At 43.3% G+C, this 23,126-nt stretch overlaps 1 protein-coding gene across 3 annotated transcripts; it reads left to right on the top strand.

Moving 5' to 3' along the window:
- The first annotated feature begins 247 nt into the window (after nt 1-247).
- LOC122716114 (cilia- and flagella-associated protein 251-like) lies at nt 248-18,560 on the top strand. 3 transcript variants are annotated; one of them, XM_043938879.1, is made up of 9 exons: nt 248-393; nt 10,691-10,749; nt 12,664-12,850; nt 15,066-15,321; nt 15,913-16,271; nt 16,505-16,618; nt 16,717-16,834; nt 16,938-17,038; nt 18,262-18,560. In XM_043938879.1, exons 3-9 carry the CDS (start codon nt 12,680-12,682, stop codon nt 18,526-18,528), a joined length of 1,386 nt encoding a protein of 461 aa, XP_043794814.1. In that variant the 5' UTR covers nt 248-393; nt 10,691-10,749; nt 12,664-12,679; the 3' UTR covers nt 18,529-18,560. The 3 variants fall into 3 exon arrangements, with proteins under 3 accessions (XP_043794814.1, XP_043794813.1, XP_043794815.1); XM_043938878.1 differs by lacking the exon at nt 248-393 and adding an exon at nt 7,331-7,754; XM_043938880.1 differs by lacking the exons at nt 248-393; nt 10,691-10,749 and adding an exon at nt 12,025-12,072.
- The last annotated feature ends 4,566 nt before the right edge of the window (nt 18,561-23,126 follow it).

A 23,126-nucleotide genomic window follows, 5' to 3' on the forward strand; every position in this document is an offset into this window, starting at 1 on the left:
CGCGCCGGCCCAACGACACTTTCCGATAATGTTTTTTTTTCCCGAAAACCGATGCCCGCCATTTCCAATCAGCTGACCGGCTTCACCGTGTTCACTCGAGCCCAACTTTTAACGATATATTTCAAGATAAATCGCGCGCATCCGATCGAAACATTCTCGCATCCTTTTCGTAAAAATTCTCAAACACGAAGGGAAGAAAACGCGTAGGGAAATAATGACTCGATGGCGAAAATTTAATATACCTTCCAAGCCTATCTTGGACGAAGATCGATTCATTCCTTCGCCAGTCCTCGTCTTAATAAAAAAGTCATCGACGAAAAAAGTCAGCTGGTACATCATTATCAAACTTTCCAACGTTTCTTCGATTGAGGAAGGATCCAAACGCGAGATTAGGTCATCAATTATCTCGATAATTTTCTCATCATCGATCATCGGGAGGGGATGAGAATTGGAGCAATATCGTTGAATCTGATATTCGTCGGATTATATATAGACTCCATTTAAAAAATTCTTCATTTTAGTCAAATAAATGTTTTTTCATCCCCTCCCTCCCCCCATTTTTAATTCACAACCATTGGGAAACTGTGGATCGGTCACGAGCGTGAGGAAGAACAAGCGTGAATTACGACGAGTTTAGAGAAATTAGAATTAGGGGGGGGGGCACTCACCTGATGATAGATGGACCGCCTTTCGGCGGCCTGTTCCGGTTGGGGGCCCTCGCTATGGGGGCCCCAAGCGGTACCCACTCGTTCGTTCACCAATATCCGGCGCTTTGACAGCTGGAAATGAAATCACCACGATGTTAAACGATGATCACGTCGCGTGAGCATACGAGGCGAGCAACGATACACCCCTATGGTGAACCATAGGCGCAATCATCCGACACGCGAGAAAATTGGGAAACACAGCGACGTAGTATTCTTCCTCTCCGTTATTTTCACGATTTTATGGAAAGTGGAGACAAGTTTGAACACGCGTGTAACGCGCGCGAGAAGAGTGGCGCGAGAGAGTAGATCGTATCGGCGATCGAGTGGCCGGACGAGTTTCAAGTAGACGAAATAAATCCCTGATCGGTCACGTTATCGAGCGTCAACTTTACTTTTCGCGCAATTGTATTTTCGAAAAAAAGGGAAGAACACAGAGGAAGTGTTTGCTCGAAGCCTCGATTTTGTAACGGGCGTACGAAACTGAGCAACAAAATTATGTACAAAAATTGTTTATCATTCAAAAAGAAAAAAGAAAAAGAAAAATTTGTCGCGTATCCCTTTTCGAGTTCGGTCTCTCTATAATATCGATCCTTCCTTTATCTTAGCGTCTTATTACGAGCGTAATAATTAATACCCCGTGTACACGTTCGCGATTCAAAATATCCAGAGTATCACGAGATTATCAGAGAACGTACTACTACTACTACTACTACTACTACTACTATTAGATTCACTTTGCCGGAGAATTAACGGATAATCCGGAAATCAACAATTTCCTCGAAAGCGAAAAGGGCGGGAAGAAGTTATCGCCACGTGGGGATAATCCAGTTCTCCCTTTCTTTCTCAACTCTAATCCCGTCTCGTCCCCTTAACCTCGACGATCCTCTTACTCTCTCCACCCTCTCCACTATATATTTTTAATCGCTCTCTCTCTCTCTCTCTCTCTCGCGAAACGGGTGTTGTTGGAACGGGGCGTGCAACAACGGCACGGTTTCCCAATTTAAATCGCACGCCGGGTCGATTCCGCCTCGCGCGGAGAGATGTTCGCGCGGAAAAAGGCACGGCGAAACGTTGTGGAAACGTTGCGTGAAGGAGGGAAACCTCGTGAGCAGGATGAGGGGGAGGGGGTGGCCGCGACACGGAAAGGAAAAAGCGGAAAAATGGGGGCGTCGCGGCGCTTGACGAGGATCTCTTCTTCGTTGCCACGCCGTGGCGTGGCGTGGCGTGTCGTGGGGTGCGTGGAAAAACTGTAGCTGAGAACGAAGAGCGGGTAATTGGACACCGGCCGGCCATATTAGAGCACGGAGAGACAGACGAAGATAGTGGGATCGAAGGACGGAACGTGAGAAACGCGGAGAAGGAGTGGAAGCTGCGCGAACGCGGAGGAACAGAGAAGGGAAACCGAGCGGATAGAGAGAGGGGGAGAAAGAGAGAGAGAGAGAAAGAGTGTGTGTGAGTGTGTGCGTGAAGCGCAAGATTCTTCAAGAAGAGAGGGAAGGGATGGAAAAACGGGAAGGAAGAAAGAGATGAATCGGGAGACGAATGGCGAAGAGGAAAAAGGTTTGGGAAAAAGAGAGAAGAGAGAGAGAGAGAGAGAGAGAGAGAGAGGGAGGGGAGAGGAAAAAAAGAGAGAAGAGCCGAAGATTGTGCGTGAAGAGAAGCGGATGATACGAGCGACGAGGATGAATCGCAAATTAAGCGCACACCGAGCAGAGAAATGAGAAATAAGACGATTCCGATGTAAATGTGGTGGTAGTTAAGTGTGGCGAAGCGATAGAGAAGAAGGAGAAAGCTGGTGGGCGCGTAAGCTTTTCAGAACGGATAGATAAACGGAGAGAACGAAGAGGCAGAGGCGTGGATGAGAGATCACGGCGGTGATGGAAAAACCCCGTATCCACCCCATTGGTGGTGAAAAGATTCAGAGAACGGTTTCTTTACGCTTACTTCGGAATTACTGTCGAAATCCACGAAGTATTCTTCGTTTATATTGGGAGGGGGAATATCTGTCCTACGCGGAGAGGAACGTGGACGAGTTAATAAGTCGTCTCTGGAGAGATGTTGGTTGAAATAATAATAAATAGGTCGGTGCTAGGTAGTAGGGACAGCTCTTGAAAAACTTCGAAACTCGGGAAGGCTGAGAAAATCGACGACTTGCCACACCGTTCGAAATCCCCGAGATTTCCCAGCCTTCCCCTTCGCGCTACGAAATCCCTCCCCCCCGAATAGGATCGATTCGAGAGGGAATCGAGGGGGACGCAGGGCTGATAGACTCATCACCACCGTGCACCTTTCACCGTTTTCCACACGCTCCTGTTCGCGTCCGGCCTGTTTTGGCGGGGCAAGGCGGTGGCGCGCGAGCAAGCGTTTCCACGCCAATGCTAGCGCGTGAACGTGAGCGTGCGCGCTGGCCGAGCGTGTGCATCGCCGCCGCTGTACCGTTTTAGTAACGGAGCGCACCGGTGCGCACCGGTGTGCATTATCTAACACTTAAAATTAGACGGCCGATGGCCACGGCGAGAAGAGAGAGATCCTCTCTCTCTCTCTCTTTCTCTCGTCCAATCCGCGGATTCGTCGTTTCGATTTCGCGCGAGCGACGCTACGTCGGGATGCACACGAACAGAAGAATTGGAAGAAATTCACCAAACACTCGATTCGATACGATATCACACGTGATATACTTGGCCGAAATTTCCCTTTCTCCAGTTCTTTTTTCTCTTTTCCTTGCCCCACTCTCACTCTTTCTCTCTCCTTCTCCTTCTCCTCCTTCTCCTCTCTTTCTCTCTCTTCTCCTTCTGCGTTTCTTTCTTTCTTTCTTTCTTTCTTTCTTTCTTAATATTTCTCTCTTTTTTTCAGAAATCGATCGATTACGCGCGTTTCATTTCTTTCTTTTTTCTTTTTTCTTTTTTTTTTTTTTTCTAACGAACAAAGTCTGGAGTTCGAGAAGGTTGGAACGAAGCGATGGCGATCACTTTGCAGAAACTGGGACACCAAGAGATGAGATAATGATACGCGACTAGGTATTTCCACGGCACTATCTCTGTATATAGACGCGTTTAGCTATATTTTATGTATATATGTATATATATATATTTATATTTCCGGATTCACGATTGTCACGGTTCTCGTGGTCACACGTTTCCTCGATACGAACGGTCGTGCAGTGTTATCGCGTCGATGAGGGTGGTGATAAGAATAGGTGACGATTAACCGAGATTATACCGAGACGCACCGCGTTCGTCCGGGCCGGTTGGCCGCCCGTCTTAGAGTGAATGTCTTATTAGTTATTTCTGGCCAGCTACTTCGTCGCTCTGTTCCACCGCCTCCTCCTCTTCCTCCTCCTCCTTCTCCTCCTCCCCTTCTTCGTCTTTTCTTGATCCTCTGCCCGAGCTTTCGCACCCCTCTCTCTCTCTCTCTCTCTTTCTCTCTCTCTCTTTCTCTCTCTAGCTCTCTCTCTCTCCTCCACCTGGTCCCGTTTCCTTCCTCGATGCCTCGATGTACGATGGGGCCATCGGTGTCGTCGAGCACGATCCCCTTTCAACGCCAATCCCTCCTCAGTCGGTTCTGCCCCCTGTGCTGCTCCACCATCGTCGTCCTCGAGGACACTTTTCCCGACCGTCGAGCGTCCTTGAACTCGGATCACTCGCCATTCTCGTTTTCAATCGTTCCGCCGCGATTTCGAAATTCGCATGCCAATTGGCGATAAACGCGCGTGTCTTCATCACCGGATAAAAATGGATCGGATCGGATCGAATGAATCGGTGTTTCGAAAGTGCGACGACGAGTATCCATAGCTTCCTACTTTCCGTCCATCTTCGCCGCGCTTTCGTAAATCATCTCGCGTATTCTCAGTGAAATATGTATATATATATATACATTTCGTTTTGTGCAATTGTTCGGGTGATCTCCGTTTATTCATCCGAATGAGCGGATGAAGAATCGCATTGTCATGGTTGGTGTCGAAACAAACGGCACGATCGTCAAAATCTTCCCTCTTCGAAAAACTGTGAACATGTTCGATTACCCGGAAATCATCGAGAGCCCTCGTTTCAATTCTCCTCGAAGAGGGAGAGACGGCTCGTACATTGCTTTCGAGTTCGTTAACTTTGGAGACAATCTCCCCGAGATTTCAAAGTCGCGGTTTCTTCTCTTCCGAGAGGGGAGGGATATCACGTTCAATAATAATAATTGGCCATCTCGTGGCCCAGCCATTTGCCCCGCGCAAATCGCAAAGAGCGATTCACCACCGACTTTTCCTCGATTAAAGTTTTCCTTCGGATTTATCATTTCTGCGGAGATAAGCCGGATCTTTTAATATTCTCAGTGGCTCGTGGCCCGTTTAACGGGCAAAACTTTTCACCGGTCTCGTCACCTGCCTTCCTCTTCTCGCCGTCGATATCTCGTCATCGCGAGAAAACGATGTTTCTCTTCGTAAAGATTGATAATAAGAGACAAAGACAGAGGAAGAGAAAATAGAGTAATACGTTCCGCAAAGCGTTCTCTCAATCCATTCATTCAACGAGAAGAGAGGCTTAAAAATGACAGAATGGATCACAATCTGTTGGAAATTAATTTAAAAAAATTAATTCTCTCAATCGTAAGATTCTTAATTCTTCTCGTAATAGTAACGAAGGCAAGAAGCTAACCGTTCGGGAAAAGGGTTCGTTTCCCTCTTTTCGAAGAAGAGATTGATCATTGGAACGCGTTCTCGTGGACGAATCATCCCCCGGAACGACTTACGTAATTCATCGTATCGGTGGACGCAAGAGTTCGCGGTTTTATTTTCAACGAGGTGAACCGACGCGATGAAATATCGACGGTCTGCTCTTGACTTTGTTTCGAGGCTGACACGACGATCTATCTTCTGATTGGATGCGATACAACGATACCCAGGATGCCAGCAACGATCCAAACCGCGTATAGTTTGCGGTCTCGCGACCAACGCGTCGCAGCCGATCCAATGACAGAATCATAATTAAACGTTGAATTATTATCGGTCCGTTGTCCCGTCGCATCAGTCGATTCACCTGCCCGTGAAAATTTTTCGGTTAAATCAACAATTTAAGGGGAAGAAGGGAGAAATCAAATTTTCCGTCCGAAATCCGTAAAATCCAATTGTCTCGTCGGGATGCTCCGTTTGTTCCGTCCTCGTGTTATTTCTCGAATATATTTCGGGGAGAATATAATTTCGAAACGTTCGATCGTAATTCGAGACGAAATCGAGGATCATTTCGCGCGTAATTCTTCGACATTCTGATTCCTCTTTATTATTTCGAACGATAGTCGGATGTAGGGTAATTTCGACGCGTTGATTCGTACGGTTGTGAAACGGGGGATGGGGAGGTTTGAAGCATAGTTGTTTGGTATTTTCTGACTCATAACTCCATACAAGCACCACACTAAAAATAAAAGCGAAGCGTTAGATGATCAACGGAGGAGACGCGATGTTGGCGTGTTCCTCTCTAATTTTAACTCGACGTAACTTTCTCGAGATTAACAATGTTGCGTGCAACTTTCCCTCCCCCAACGTAAACAGCGTTTACGTCGATTATGCGCGTGTCGCGCTTCGATCTCGGGCGACTGGTTTTCGGCGATCGACGATATCGCGAAAGTTTTCAACGATTTCAATGAAATAGAAGCGAATACGTTGATCTTGATATTAACGGAAAGAATTCGTTTCAGAAATCGATCCTTCGACGAGTTTCGATGGGTTATAATTGGCGATCGAAGCGAGAAGATTTAATTTTTCGAGAGCATAATTTGAGAAAAATTCGAGGGGTATCGAGTTTTGTAACGGAATGTAACGTTGATTAACCGATTAATAATCCGTTTAATCATTCGCCACGGAAGGAAAGTTCCGTCGAGATAATTTCATGGCCACTTAGTGGGATTACAGTTGCAATTTCAAGATGAGGTTTCGTTAGCTCGGCTCATTAGTTGTCCACACGTGTCCCACGATAAATAGCGCGACATGATTCATCACGCTCTCACCGGCTGTTGCCGAAAATTTCAAAATAATCTCCGCAGATCCTCGCTTCTAAGTTCATTTCCAAAAAAGAGAAAAAGAAACAACTTTCGTCCATCAGAATTGTTCTTCTCGAGATTAAATTAAAAGTCTCTTCGTCTTTCGAAAAACGGGGGAATGTATTTTCTTTTTCTCTCTTCCTCTCTCTTTATCTTTTATTATCGGTTCTTCTTCGTTTATCGAATCGTCGTTCGAAACGGATATAAATCAAACGAAATTCCCCGTTAGAAATTTACCCGCCCTCGGTATAATTTATACGTTACACGCGGCTTGGTCGGCGTATAAAAATTCGTGGCGTGACATTCAATTTATCATCGACAAGGGAGCTCATTCAGACGCGGGATCCAATGCGTTCCGTAATTTCCGCGCGTGATACTCGCCACCAACACAAACCTTCCATTCCTCGTCGGTTTAACCTCTTTTTTTTTTTTAACTTAAATTTAAATGTATAATCCTATAATTCACTCGATATCGAATAATTTATGGAGATAAATTAAAACCGTACCTTTCTAAAAAAGTATTTATAAACGAATGTCGCGTCTTTAATTAAATATACGAATTTTTCGTATATTCGGGGGAAAGAAGAAAAAAGAAAAATTTATATAAAAATACGAAAGAAGAAACGATTCGTATTCGGTGGTCGATTTGTGAAAGCGAAGCGCAGCTAATTTCGCATCCTCATTCCGCCTCGCCATATCGATCCTCCTCCTCCTAAGACCGAAAGAACCGATAAATCACCGATCCGCTTTTACAATCCGCCAATTCTCGCTCCTGAATCTTATTCATTTATTATCGACGTTGAAACACGTTGCGAAATCAAATCATCTCGTTTCAGTAAATTTTTCCATTCGCCCGATTTTCACGCGAAAAAGTTGACGGACTCGAGGATTTTTTCTGCCTATTCCCAGGATTCCGATCGTCGATCCCTTTATTCTCGAGAAAGATGAGGAGGACGAAATGAGAAATTTCCAAGGGAGGGAACGTGCTTTACGCGCTGCTTCCAAAATGTATTTTAAGCGAACCAGGTATACGTTCTATTCCACGATGATTCATGGTGGAGATTTTTGGTACGATTCTATTACGAAGCTTGTAAACTGGAGACTTTATTCGTTACTTTGTTAATTAAAATCTGGCCGTGACGTCGCCTGATTACGCCCCGTTTTATTAATAAACTGGAAACGAGGCTTTAGCAGAATTCCAAGTAAATCCATTGGAACTCGGAATTTCTTATACCTCCTTTTCAACAGTGTTAAGAGATTGTCCCACGAGCCAACTTTGCCGATTCCATTCCCATTCGATTTTCCACTCGTTCTTTTTCAAAAAGAATGCGAAATCCGTCCCGAAATAAAAATTGGATGATTTATCGATCTATCGTTGTCGTTCGACAGTGAAACATCCAGCAATGAAATTCCATAGTGTTACAACACCGACGATAACCCTTCGATCCACGATTCTTTCGCTCGTTGCGTTGCGATTGTTCTTCGTTTCTGGAGGATTGCGCGAGAATGAGATACGAGGAAGGTTTCGACTGTGAGAAAAGGAAATTCTTTGGAAAATTGCATTTTTTCACGCGGAGAAAAAAAGTTGCCCGGAACCAGACGAACGATAGTTGGAATTTTCTTGGTTGAAAAAAAAGGAAAAAGAAAAGAAGAAGAAGAAGAAGAAGAAGAAGAAAGGGAACGGAGGAAATAAAAGGAGCGGTTGGAATGTTGGACGCTTTTTCTCGTGGTTCAAGGCGCCAGTTTCGGTTTCGACGTTTCAATCTCTCTCGAATCGGTCGCCGCTGCTGCGTTTTGGGAATCGCGGGCACGAGAGGAAGCTGGACGAATTAATATCGTGAATTAATTTCTCAAAATCGAGGAGGATCGAGAGAAGCGTCACCGCGAAGGGAGAGAAAGTTAATTTTATTCGTGTTTGCGACTTTCGTTAAGAGAATAACAATTTTTAATTTGACCGGCCGGGAACAGGAGACCAGGTCGAAGATTCGAGTTAACAAGAGAATAACTAACGAAGCGTTAATCGTTGGCAATACTCGTTAAAAAGATAGATTAAAAAGATAGATTAAACTCTTGTTCGAGATCTCCCCGAATTTCAATCTCGTTCCCTTTTCTAGGAACTATTTTCATATTTCCCGCGTTATCCGGGAGAAGATCGCCGGGAAGCATCCCAATTGTCACGGCCCTGGCCGCTATTTTTGCTATCGTCCGCGCGATATTTATAACAACGGACTTATTTCACCGTCGACACGACTTCTGTCTGTCGTGGAGCGACTCTCGGATTCACGTTTGAAACGTGCCGCCTCCGATAGTCGAAAAAGCGAATCCTTTGGAAAGCGGGGCTCTATTTTCCCTTCGCGCTTTTTGCGTGTAATTGGAATATTGGAAAGAAGAAACACGGGGAAAATCACGTCGGCTTTGACCGCGTCGCGTCAAATCCGGGTTAATTAATCGTGATAGGCGTCCGATTTCAAAGGCGACGGATTAAATTCGTTATCGCCGAATCATCTCCGTTCCATTGTTCCCTTAATTAACCCCCCCGTTCATACTTACGTGCGACGACGAGGCTGCGTGTAATTAATAGCGCGCATCCTATTTTTCCCCCTAGCCGCATTTCGTATTTTCCCCTTTGATCACGATGCCGCATTACGCCACCAGCCTTTTTATCTCCTCCTCCTCCTCCTCCTCTTCTTCTTCTTTTTTTCCTTCCTTAAGCGGCGTGCAAAAAGCGTGCTCAGATTTATGTATCCCTCGTCATGGATCTCTCTCATGGATGGATTAATACAGGAAGATGATACAAGATGATACAACAACAACAAGCGCATCAGTAGTTGCGGGTCGTAGAGCGTAAATTAACAATTATCGATATCGTTTTATCCGAGCACGATTTCGTCTCGCGGAGGATCGATTCGATTGTTTACCCGTGGATCCGTGAAATATCGTTTATCGCTTTTCACTCGAGATTCTCGCTCCAGTCCAGTTAAGACCACGTTTCAGAAATGGTGGAATATGGGTCCCGTATATACACGGAGCGTTCGAGGATCCATTAATCGAGACAAATTTTCCGAGAGGAGGGTCCGGAGAGAGGATGGGTCGAGTCGAAGTGTTATACCGGCTATTAACAATTTTACGATCTATCTCACGGCCGCTAAATGTTATTTCAAATAACCCGTGAAACGCGTCGTTGAGAAGACGCCGGATTAATTTGGTCGGGACACCGTGGAATAATTTCCAACTATCTCGCGTTGCTTCCCACTACCACCATTGTGACGCTCATTGTTCCTTGTTCCAACCACCACCACCGCAACGAACCCGATGAAAATTCATTAACGCGAATATTTGCGAATAGATGTCCGCGTAATCAGGATGTTCTTCGGCTTCGCTTCATTAATTTTCCAACGTTGAATAGCCCACGCGACAACAACATCGTGTAACCACGGGATAAATCTTTTCATCCGTGATCTTCCAGGCCAGACTTCTTTTCATCGATCGTTTGGCCTCTGATTTACGAGAGAATGAATGTTAATTATTGCGACGAAAATGTCGTTTTAGTTTCTTTTCTTTTCTTTTCTTTTCTTTTCTTTTCTTTTCTTTTCTTTTTTTCGAAAGGAAAGGAAAATGTAATTTTTATTTCACGAGAATAATCGTGGAACGCGAGGGTTGCAGTTCGATCATTCGTTCTGGAACTTGACCGTCCAACCATTAATAACGGTCGCGTATCACGAATTGACGGATCGATGATCTATTAATCTATCGATATATATCGTATCAAATGGAATCGTATAACCGATCATTAATACGATACGTATCCCATAAATTTCCTCGAAATTTCGCCTCGAAAATCTTGGTCTTGGCCAATCGTTCGAGTGTCATTTCGGGTTATATCGCTTTTATGGTTAATGAAATCCGTCTCGAGCATTGACGTAACGTGTACGAGAAATAATCGTTCTCTCGTTTTTCAACAGGAGGAGAAGGAATTGACCCCGGAAGAAGCGGAGTTCATCCAAAAAATCAAGTCGAAGATGTGAGTGAAAATCTTCGTTTATTCATTTTTCTCCATTTTTCTTTTTTCTTTTTTTTTTTTTTTTTTTTTNTTTTTTTTTTTTTTTTTTTTTTTTTTTAATATCTATACAAACAATATCTCGCGTTGCTGTTTCTCTATACCGTATAGATATTTAATTTGGGTAATTATAATACAATTTCATAAACATGATAAATATAAATCGCAGTTCAGTTTAGTTTCGTATTCGAAATACGAATTTCGAAATTGACCGAGAGAGAAATTCCGAGGGGAGAAAAGTCGAGTTTGAGCCTGTTACTCGTGAATCCGATCTCGAAATAGTTTGATGATCGCTGAACCGTAATTTTAGTCTAAAGTGTAGGTTGCATGACGCAAATCGAGGCTGTCAGGGAAACAGGAAATCGTTGCGGATATTTGCCGATTTCGCGATAATTCCTTTCGATTACGACGCCTCGTAAGAACGTCCAATCAATCTAGCACCAACTTTCTTTTTTCTATTCCCGCCATTTTCGTCCCCGAACGAAACGAAACAAGCTTCGAAGCTTCGAGCACAAGGTATATATCAAGTTTTTCTCATCACTCAGTTGGAAAGGAAAAACGAACCAACTTATTTTTCATTAACTCCCCTTTCCTCTTTAAAAAGTATTACACGCATTCGTCAAAATAATAGCGTGGTGGTGTATCGTGGTGGATATCTCTTTTTCTAATTTTTATTATCCAAAAACGTTGCAGAAAAATTTGTCTCTCACCGGAGAAATCGATGTAATCATCACCACCGTTATTATTATTATTATTATTATTATTATTATTCTCCTTAAGGGTATATAAATAGGAATAGGAAATCTAATTCTGAAACGAAGTTATTCTCATTCATTGACGTCACCAGAACGTCGTTGTCATCGTTTGAACATTCATCAACTCATTATACTCATCGTTCAATTTTCCACGCGAGTCTGCGTTAAGCAGCTTAACAAAATCCCTTTATGGGAAGAAAAAAAAAAAAAAACAAAAAAGAAAAAAGAAAAAAGAAAAAAAAAGGAAAGAAACGAAAATCCGGCTTACCTTGACATTTTTTTCACGTCATTTCGTTTCGAGATGAAAAGTTTTTGTTCAAAAATTTTCACACGCGAGAATATTATTACGCAAGAATATTATTACACAAGAGTATTAAATCGAGCCGAAGGGTGGGGGGAGGGGAAGAGGGAGGAGGAAAGCCCAAGTTGAATACATTTTCTCGCAATAATATTCCATTGGAAAAATGTCTCTACCGTCCGTTCTAACGCGATTCCACACGCTCGATGCGAGACGAAATTAAGAACTTGTAGCGTAAGTGCGTTGGTGGGAATCTTTTTATTTTTAGTTAGACGCGCGTGCACCTCACCGTTCCTTTGACGCGTGCACCGAACAAACTTCTCCTCCTCCCTCTCTCTCTCTCTCTCTCTCTCTCTCTCTCTCTCTCTCTCTCTCCAAATCTCGCACACCGTATCCCGTTTGTTCCACCGTTTGCACAATTTCGTGGATTCTCGAATTCGAACCTTGGAACCATCAGCGTTTATCGCGTAACTCGAGCCGTCGAGGGACATTTCAAAATTCGCTTCTAATTTCTAACATCGGAGAAATTGGGCAAATTTCGACGATAACGTTCGCTCGTAACGCGATTTGATTCGATTCGATTCGATTTGATTTGATTTGATTTGATTTACCTCGCGTCATTCTCGAATTTATTGTTATTCGCGTCATTCCTCTTGGAACGAATCTTTTTATAGCGCGACCATGTGTCCCCCTCCCTTCCAAAATAATTTTTCCACTTCGAAAATGAAAGACGGCGAGGCACGTGCATTTTTCCGTGCAAGTTTTTCAAAGAGTGACGTACGTACCGGGAATATAAATGACCGGAAATGTAATATAAAATTGCAGAAATGTGGTACGATCCATGGAACGTCTCTACGCCGTGCCATCGGAACAGCTGCGTGTTTGGTTGATCTGGCTGTCGAAAGTAGGAGACATGGCTGACGAATGGCACAAATGGTTACGCTCTCACATCGACTTCGTTCTGAGACTGTCGATAGAGCTGCGGGCGGCCGAGGAAATTTTAATATTGGAGGTAAGGTTTCGCCCTTCGCGCGACCAATTGCCATTATATTTAATCGCCAATTTTCATTTCGAGGATAATGAAAAATGATGGTTACGTTTACGCGAGGAAGATGGAACTTTTTTTTTTTTGCCCCGGTAATTAATTAATAAATTAATTAACTCGCAGCGAGCGAGTGTTGCACGCCACGAAATCGTGTTATCGCGAAAATATATATATTTGATACGAGTTTAAATTTTGATGTAAATGAATTAACGTTGGATAACTCTAACGTGGTAAAAGGATTTCTTGGTAAAGTTAAATTAATACAAATGCGAAAAGTTTCCTTTTGGGAGATTATTCGTGTTCTTGAAATTATCTCGAGAATTCTCCGGGGAGCGAATAAGCGTTAAATCTCCGGAGAAGAATTCGCGAGAGGTCGTCGTCGTCGTCGATTTCACGAATTCGATCCAAGATCCTACCAAGAGCCTATCAGATATCGCTTTTCAATAGTTTGGTGGTGGTGTTGTAGGCAACGTTACTCGATTCCGCGATCGAAGTTGCAACTCTCCTCCTATTCGGACCATCGTCGCACAAGCGTCGTCGTTAACAAAAGCCTTGTAACACTGTACGCTGCCGATACGCGTTTCTACGCTCGTATAAATGCATACCGAAGTAGAATTCCAAACAATGACGCTTCTGCGAGAAATCTGAAATTTCAGCGTAAATTAGTCAAGAATCGTTACCTGTCCTCCTTTCGAACAAGGGGATGAACAAATATTTCTTCGATTGCGAAGAGCGCGAAACTTTCTCTATCTCGATCGAAAATTTATCGATTCGATTCGAACTTGTGTTGCAACGAAGGATGCATTTTTTCCCCCCTTCTTTTCCAAAATTATAATATATTTTCGTCAAAATTTCAACTTTTATCGCGGATAGAGGCCGACCCCCTTTGAAAAAGTCTGCTTTGAAACTGGTCCAAATTTAACCGGAAATTAATTTCGTCGTCAAACTTGTTTTCGTCGCGTTTCCAGCGACCGTTGTCGAAGATTTACTCACGGACGAACTGCTATTCCTTTAACCTTGAGCTTTAACCGAGTCTCTTCTCGAACAAGGCTCAGGTGTCGGCCACGATTTTTCACTTTCGTTTCCCGAGATTTATACACAAGCACGCTCGAACGGGTTGGGGAATGCGTTTAAATCTTTCTCGTCTAGTCTTCCCGTGTAGTCGAGTCCTCGCGAGTGATTTAGCAAAGGAAAAATGGAGGGAAGACGAGGAGGAGGAGGAGGAGGCAGAAGCGTCTCGAGAAACGTTACTCGCGCACGTGTTGCTCGTTTCAAGCGCGGGGGCGGTTGACCTTGGGGACCAAAGTTAGTCGAAAACGGTCGATCAATCGTCGGTACGTTCGGTAATATATTTAGTCGGGAGTGCAATGGGCCACCTTCGTGGCCTCCAACGGTTGAACGGGAAAAAGGCGACAGGGTCACGGCGAACCGTAAATTAAAATCAGGTCGTGGAACGTGGCAGGGATAGGGTGAATCTAGAGGCCGAATCGATCGATCGTGTATCGAATCGTTTGGTTAGCTATTAACGGGAACCGCGACCGATTAGGAGATCCACCCTCTAATCCAAAGTGCATATTTGCCGCGTAATTCTAAACTGTCTGCCGATCGATTTATGCAGCTCGACCAACGACCGCCGCCTCACGTTCCTCTCGTTCCTCTCGCAAACCGACGCGGGTAGATAAGCCCGCCGGTTTAATTTTCCATTTTAATATGCATTAATCGGTCGAACGTTTTGTTTGCTCCAGTCAAACTTTCAACGGATTCGTCCCCCTCCCCGAATCTTTCTTTTCCTTTTTTTCTTTTTCTTGTCTTCTTACCCGGGAGGGGTTATAAGTTACATCGGTTTCAGAGGCAGGGACCAATATAATTCTGTCATCATGTGTTTGCGGTTTCGAAGCAAGCTTTAGAAAATAGTTTTTCGAATACGGGGTAATGTCGAAGGATCGCAGATGCTCGAGGTTGATAGGTTGATAAGAATTATTATTATTATTAATTTCGAACAAGCGAAAAGCGTTCGATACGATCGCGATATAACAGAGTATCGCGGAGTGAGACTTCCTCCTTCTCTCTATATTCTCGATATTTTGGCGAAGGAATCGATATCGAATCGTTTATGCGAGAGAATTTTATTTTCATTCCTCTCAAAATGTTCTCTCCTTCACAATTTTTTCGTTTCTAATAGAAAAAGGAGGAAGAACCGGAGGATATAAAAAAGGAAGAGGAAGTCAAAGTGGAAGCCAAAGTCGAAACCAAAGTCGAGACTAAAGAGATCGAGACGAACACGAAGGATGACATACAGGAGGAGACGAAGGAGGAGACGAAGGAAGAGACGACGGAGGAGACGAAGGAGGAGACGAAGGAGGATACGAAGGAGGATACGAATGAGGACGAAAAGGTGGAGGAAATAAACAACCAAGAAGCGGAGAATCCAAACGATGGTAAAAAAGATATAATTTATATAATTTGTATAATTTAATCCAAGATTTCTTCTATTCGAGGCAATACAAAACGGTGAGGGTACGCGATAGCCAATGAAGGATCGGGCAATTTAAACTGTGAAAGGTGTATTTCATCGATTGGCATCGAGCTTATCGCGAAATAAATCTAAAAGGCGACGCTATTTTTTAACGAACATTTTAAACAGATTTCACCAGAAAAAGATGCCCCGACAGGATTATATCCAGAATTACGTCCCTTATCTTGGAATTCCATGTATTTGAACAAGCAATTACACGCTTAAATTTCCACGCTAAATCGTATTAAATACGTGGAAAAAGAAACGAAAAGAGAGTTTCCTTTCTGTTTCGTCCCCCTTTCTTGCCTCCGTTGTCACGATGAAACAAAGAGCCGCTTGACACTTTTTTCGTCTCGATAAAGAAAAAAAAGGAAAGGAGCCTCGAAGAGCTTGTGCCCATCATTTTTAACTGTTTTAAGACGAAGCGTTTATCAACGCGCGATTAGAACCATGAGGATTTGTTTCCCCCATTGATTTGGGGAACCCCTATCCCCAATGGTTTCCATTGTTGCAGACGATGAGATGGCAGAGGAGGAGAAAGAGAGAGATGAGGCAGAAGTACCGGCAGAAGAATTGGAGGAAAAACCGAAACTCGAGTTGATAATGGAGGAGGAGGAGGAGGAAAAAAAAGAAGACCTAGAAGAAAAAAGAAGAGAAGAAGAAGAACGAGAGACGGAAGATGTGGAGGAACCGGTAGTGACTGAAGTAGAAGAGAAAAAAGAAGACGAAGTGGTGGAAGAAGAAGAAGAGAAGCCGTCGATAGTGATAACGGAAGAGGTAGAAGAGGAACAAATTATAATAAAGGAATGGCCTGTGGGCATTCCGTGGGAACATTTAGGGATAGAGGAAGAGGAGGAGAAGCCATTTAACGAGGTAAGAACTTTCGCCACTGTTGTTTAAAGATATCAGCCGCCAAGCTTTTATCGCGACTCACTCCTCGCAATCACTCCAATCTTACGAGCAGAAGTCTCGCTAAACTTTGCCTTCTTTGCTCTTCGTTGCTCCCAACTTGCAAAACTTTCGTTTACACGCTGTAAACCGTTGTAANAAAAAAAAAAAAAAAAAAAAAAGAGAAAAGAAAAAGAAAAGCGAGAGTTTCTTTGCAGCGATTGCCCATACCCAAGAACGAGGCGGAGATGAAGGATTTCTTGAGGAAGTTCACGCACGAGGCGACCATCCATCGATCCTCCTTTAAGCATTGGAAGGATACCGCGGATCAGGTAACGAATAAATTGTCTTTTCTTTTCTTTCTTTTCTTTTCTTTCCTTTTCTTTTCTTTTTGCTCGCTTGATTAAAGTCGAGAATCGTTTCGCTTCAGGCTGTCAAGGAAATTGGAAACAGACTGGTCATGGCTACGTTCCTGGTGCAAGGGAAAGATCCGTCTGGAGAGGTAAAGAAACCGGTCCCTAAAAAAGTACCCAGCAAGCCCAAAAAAAGTAAGAAACCTTTTTTGATATTAATCGGAGAAAACGGTGTAGTATCCGCACACTGGATACAATGGAAAGTGTTTGAATATAATCGAAACAATATCGTCGACAGTAAAATCAGTCCAAAAGAAGGCGAAGAAAAAGAAAGTTGCGTCGCCTGCGAGGAAGACGAACGGGGAACCGGAGGAAACGGAAGACACAAAAATGGAAATGGTACGATATATGTGTATATATATATTGATTAATTTGCAATTTCTTTTTTCCATCGTCGGATTTTTCGTTCAATTTTGTCGAATGATTACGGACCGTTTCTGATTTCATCCCGGAAAAAAGAAAAAAAACATTTTACTTCTCATCGAGGGAGAAAAGGAAAAAAGTCGATCGATCAGTTTCGGATCGAACCAGTCGACCAGATGGTTTTCTTTAGAAATGTAAAAACCTAGACGAATGGATCGTTTGCCACTGAAAGGATCCGTTTTTATCTCCATGTATTATTGTATTTGCTCGTTGCTCCCTTTAGCTCCGAGAATTCTCGTTTCGGTTAGCCGTTTCATGTCCCCTTCTCGTTTCTAATTTTGTTCCACGTTTGTTCCACGACTGGGGGACGTGTGCTTCTTGATTTTTAGTTTCTTGTCATGCTTTTTAACCTCCATTAAAACCGACGTGACGAGGGAGAGAAGAGGGGGAAACGAAGACGGAACAGCGATGGTGGTTTTTGCGCGCAAGTAGAAAGAACCGGCAATGGTCGGACGGGCGGACGCGGTAGTCGCGCTCTATAAATTGTTTTTTTTTTTTTTTTCATTTGCAAATGAAGAAGATAGTACGAGGTTGTTAAACGTAGTGATAGCTTATTCGATAGCGCGATAATTACAAAGAAAGAAAGAAAAAAAGAACTACTTTAATCGCAATTTCTCGCAATTAGGTAATTTTGGTAATGGGTTAAGAGTGTTTGTGTGAATCAAGGAAAATTTTTTTTAATCCTCTCCTTTCCTCCATTTTATAATATTATATATATATATACGATCAAAGGATGAAGAGAAGATATCGCGATGAATATCAGATCCACGCGAGAAATTTTCCAAAATTTCTAATTGCTTCCTGTTAAATATCGAATCCAGTTATCCGTTGCAACAAACGATCCACTCGCTCGTTCTATTTTCTTTTTTTTTTCATTAATTCTTCTCCCTCGACCATCGCTCGAATTGTAATGTTCAATTTAGCGTGATCTCTTTTGACGCGATGTTCGATTGGTGTCGAAATTGAGGATTAAAGGAAAGTTCGGCTCTTGTTCGAAGCCAATTTTCGATTCTCTTTTTTTCGAAAAGCTTTTTTTTTCCAATATATATATATATATACACATATATCCGATTCCTCGCATGGACAAATTGCACGAATGCTTTCCGTTTCACGCCTTCTTCCTTTATTAATATTTGCAGACCTCGAGTAAAAGGAATTTGGAAATTCGCAAAATGCTCGATATTGACGCGGATGATTTAGTGAAAGACTCTGCACGTGGAATGGAACCGTTGCCGTACTTCTTCTACCTGAAAGTGGAACCGGACATCGACATAGCTATAGAGCACGATGACGAGAAGGTGATCCTGGCCGACACCGAGCGCGAGAACATAACCGGTGATTACCAGCGGCTCTACTTCAATCTTTCGGATAAACCTTGCAAAGGAGGGAAACCGTGGATATTGTAACACGAGGAGAACATATGTCACTAAAAAGCGTATACAAGCAACAATAATAAAATAAATTCTTGCAGCTAAACTCTTGGTCGGATTACTATTAACGAATATTCGAATCGTGATCGAAATAGAGATCGTGATCGAGAAGGTAAATGAAATGATACGTAATAATTGATAAATATTTTTCATCGGGGAATTGAACGAAAGGAAGAAAGAAAGAAAGAAAAAAATAACGAGTCAACCGTGTAATGAAAAATAATAGAGCTGCATCGAGGTATATAATTCATACGGTTCGTTCGTGAAACAAATATCCGATACACGAGTGGAACTAAGAGTGAAATGAGAGAGAGAATTCCCGAATGAACGAGTCGAAGAGAGGGGGGGATGGGGAGGAAAGCTAAAAATTCATGGCTCTTGCCACAGAAAAATCGAGAATACCATCGTGAATTCTCTACCGGGATTATAGAATTAAATTTTCCACCATCGATTTCTAAATATACCCCCCCTCTCGTTCCCCGACCATTTTTTAATCAGTTCTCTACGGTCATGCGTCTGATGTCCGAGTGACGATAACGGACAATAACGAAGCGTGCGAGAAAAATAAGGAAAGATGGAAAATAATGGAGATCGTCCATTAAAAACTGGTATAATCCCCGATCCTCGGTTACGATTCCCGACACGATGGCTCGTAATAAAATTCATCGATCGGCGATGAGGGGGAATGCGGGAAAAAGTTCTAAACTCTTTCCTCCGCCATTTTTCGCACGGCAGCTGCCTTTTCCGACGGAGCTCGCCGGACCAGGTGACTCTTCGAGAGCGAATTCTACTTCGGCTGCATTTAGATTCCGTGTAATATCTGGATTCGACATCAAAGACGCTTTCCTGTCAGAATCATCCGACATAACCCGGAGTCGGATCCAGCGTATGGCCAACAGCTTATTATACAACATCAAAGCTATCTCCCGTGTTCGTACCGCCTTGTCGGATAGGAATTTTACGTAACGCGCAAAGATGTATTTTTTCCTCTTTGAATCTGTTTTTATCGATTATCATTACGGACTCTAATTTAATTTCAATTCTCCGAGTCCATACGATAATACGATTCGTAAATCAACATGAACAACATCGATACAACATTATTTTATTTTACCTTTTTTTCTCTCATCGTTCGTGCCTTCTCAGAGAGATAATTGAAAATCGAATTCGACTCGAAGGTGGATCCGTCTCCACGTTTTTCTGTACACCTTCCCTCGTGTATAGCGAGAAAATTTTTCGAAGCATACAAATCAACGAGGGGGCGAAAAGCAATCGAAAACTCGAAAAGGGAAGTTTGTCGCGAAAACTTTATAAATTCTGGGTTTGTCTCGCGCCCCAAGCTTACCGATGTCGCGGCAAGCGTTCAACATCGATCGGCTCCGGCCTCCGATATTATATTCGGTCGCGAGCGAATTTCGAATAGAAGCGGGGAAAGGAGAGAGGAGGGAGGGGGGAAGGAGGTCTAATTAAGAAGTACACAGGTGTAATTACGAGGAACACGGTGTGCGGCGTATATGTATAGATATATGTATATGTACGCATGGATCGGTTGGCGCATTATCCACGGGGTGTAATTAATTTCCAACGATAACAAGTTTCGAGGTGTCCATGGTTACGACGACGTCCTTGCGTGAGTCGGTGAGGGGTGTTTTCCATCGAGCAGAGGGTTAACACGAAGAGCCGCGAAGAAAGTGAGGTAAGAGGCGATACTCGGAACTCGGTTACCCCCCCCCAAGTTTTCAGGGGTTGGTTATTTGATTTCACGTTGAACTTTCAGCTTCTGGAGAGATTCTGGACAATCTGCATGAGCTCCTCCTCCTCCCCTTCCTCCTCCTCCTCCTCCTCCGTCTTCTCGTTTCTTCTCGGAAGTTTGGGTAGAACGGTAGAAAGCGAGACTTGATGTTCGTTAGGTAAGGGTAAACGAAGCTCGATAACGATTTCTTCTCTCTCTCTCTCTCTCTTTCTCTTTGGAAACGTACGAATCAAGTTTTGGAGGGAATGGTAATAAGAAAAGAAAAGGAAAGGAAAAAAATTAGTTAGTAAAAAGGTAAGAGGATATATTTTAACCATTCTCGAGAGAAAGAAATTTCGAAAAAAATTCCTCTCCCTGAAAGTTTTCGATATTTCTCCCGAACATTGTTCCCTTTTCCTTCTTTTTTTCTGCCTCCCCGTTATTTCTTCGGGCAACTTCTACCCCCGTATTTACATCTCATTAATTTTAACGACTACTGACTTTTTTTCTAGGCGACACATCGAGGGCCTTCGAGTCGAGAAGAGCGGAGGAGGGCTTCGTTCAAGGCTTGGAAGATTACTTTTCGGCGCATATAATTTTTAAAACAAATTTCCTTGGAGAGGGGTGAATAAGGATGACCGATTTAAAATAGTCGGGGACGAGTCGAGGGGGCGGAAGAGGCTAATAAAGTTCAAAGGGTCTGTTTATCAGCCAGGATATTACGAGAGCCTTTTATAACGGTTCCTTCGTAGAGAGCGCGTTTTATTTCGCTACTCTTCCCCCCTCACCCCTGTTAATTTCATTTGCGTCGAAACGATTCGAGGATCGAGCACCGAAAGTCCGAAAAAAAAAAAAAAAAAAAAGAAAAGAGAAAAAAGAAAAAGAAAGTTGCTTCTTTCGCTCGAAGATCGTCAAGATCTATCGCGATCTATCACCGTGTCCGTGATTTATCGTTGAAAAGTGGCACGATTCGATCCATGATATAATGACGCGCGCGTGGAATAATTTTTAAATCTATGCGCGTATCGATCTATCTTGCGACGAGTTCGTAGACAAACAGAAACGGTCCACTCTGTATTAACCGTATCGGTATGAAGCGTGATTTACAACCGGCAGTATAACAGTTCGCGTAGGATGGCGGACTATCTGGTATTTTCTGAGCTCTCCAGTTGCCGTTTGATTTATAATAGCTGCATCGGTTATAGATGCTTCCAAGAATCGTCGATCCCAGATAACGATCGATTTTATCGAGTTTCGTGATGGGGAATAAAACTCGAGCCCGCCATATTTATATTTCGCCGAAGTTTTAAATTTTTCTTCCTTTTCTTCTTCTTTTTTTCTCCCCCCTCTCTCTTCAAAAGAATAGACGCTGTTTAATTGGGATCTATTGTTCCTCCACGAGCGGGCCGCTCTTGACTTTGAAGTGGCTTGCCACTTTTAACTTTGCAAACGTTTGCTCGCGAAACACACGACGTCGGGCGCCTGTACCGGTGAGAAATGCCCCAAGGTATACAACGGATCTGTCGAGGAAAAGTCTGTCGAGGGCCTGCCGGTGGAAAAACTCGGAGAAAATTGGATAACCATACGTGACTGCGCGTGCGTGTGCCTGCGTATCGGCAAACGGAAGGGACACGGAATAAATAACAATCTCTTCTATCCTGTCCTGGAAAACCGTAAAAAACGTTCGCGAGAACGAAGGATCGTTTCGTCGTTCCCCTCCTCCTGTAAACTCGACCATCTCGAAAATGGCTCGAGGCATAGAAAAATTATTATTTCGGCCTATTTTCCTCCGGTTTGAAAAGCCGGAGGACTATTAATACGATTCGAACACTGTCGAGCTAGCGGTGATTTATTGTTCCAATCGCGGCGCACGAAATACAGGGAAAGCAGTTTTGAATCTAGGCTTATCGATCACGGAGCCGAACTGCATGGAGCCGAGTCGAATCTCCTTCCCTCCCTCCCTCTCTCTCTCTCTCTGGAACAGTAGAAACAGACGGTCATATGTTAGCCGCATTAGTACGACGAGTGACTTTCAATCAAGTTACGCTAGCAACCCCCGTTCGCTCATAGAGAGCACACCTCAAACGTCGATATTCGAATTCGTGTCTCTTCCCCCATTGATCCCGGTGAACGATCGAACGAGCACACAGTTTCTCTGCACGAGCACAGTTTCCTTTCGTAACTCGATTCGAGAATCGCGATCGAGAAGAATTTATGAATCTATTTCGGATAGCATACTCGATCGTGGCCTTATTCTCGAATCGTTTTTTTTTTTTTTTTTTTTTCGTTTTCCTCCCTTTTCCCCGATCGAATCAAAAGAATCGAAATCGTTCAGATCTAGAAATCGGATCGCTCGAAATGAAAATGTTTGCGAGCCGTGTCTCGTAATAATAAGTCATCGCCGCGTGCTCCAGTTTCAACGAAAGGGGGGGTAATAAGGCGTAACGAGAAATCGATATTACGGTGAAAACAACGAGTAAACAAACTCGTGAACGAAAACGAAATTTTTATCTCGAGGTTTTCGGGAGGATAATTTATAATTTTTTGGACGGCGGAGATGTATAAACGATCCCGCGAAACGAATATAAAAATTGCGGGAGGAATTCGCGGGCGATTCGTTAAAATTTTTCACGGTGAATAACGGTGAAAAATCATGGAATCTTTAAAGTATATAAATGTTTCCCTGTTGCCCCTACTCACCTCCAGCAACCCTTCGAAATTCGAGGGTTCAGCAGCTTATTAAAAAAACGTGAAATCACCGCGATATCATCGCGCTGAAGTCGTTGCAGACTTAATACGATACTCATTAACCAGTTATCGCGGCTGAAATACGTAAGTGAGA

This window comes from Apis laboriosa, unplaced genomic scaffold (assembly GCF_014066325.1).
Source record: "Apis laboriosa isolate Shangri-la unplaced genomic scaffold, ASM1406632v1 scaffold42_cov153, whole genome shotgun sequence".
NCBI lineage: Eukaryota > Metazoa > Arthropoda > Insecta > Hymenoptera > Apidae > Apis > Apis laboriosa.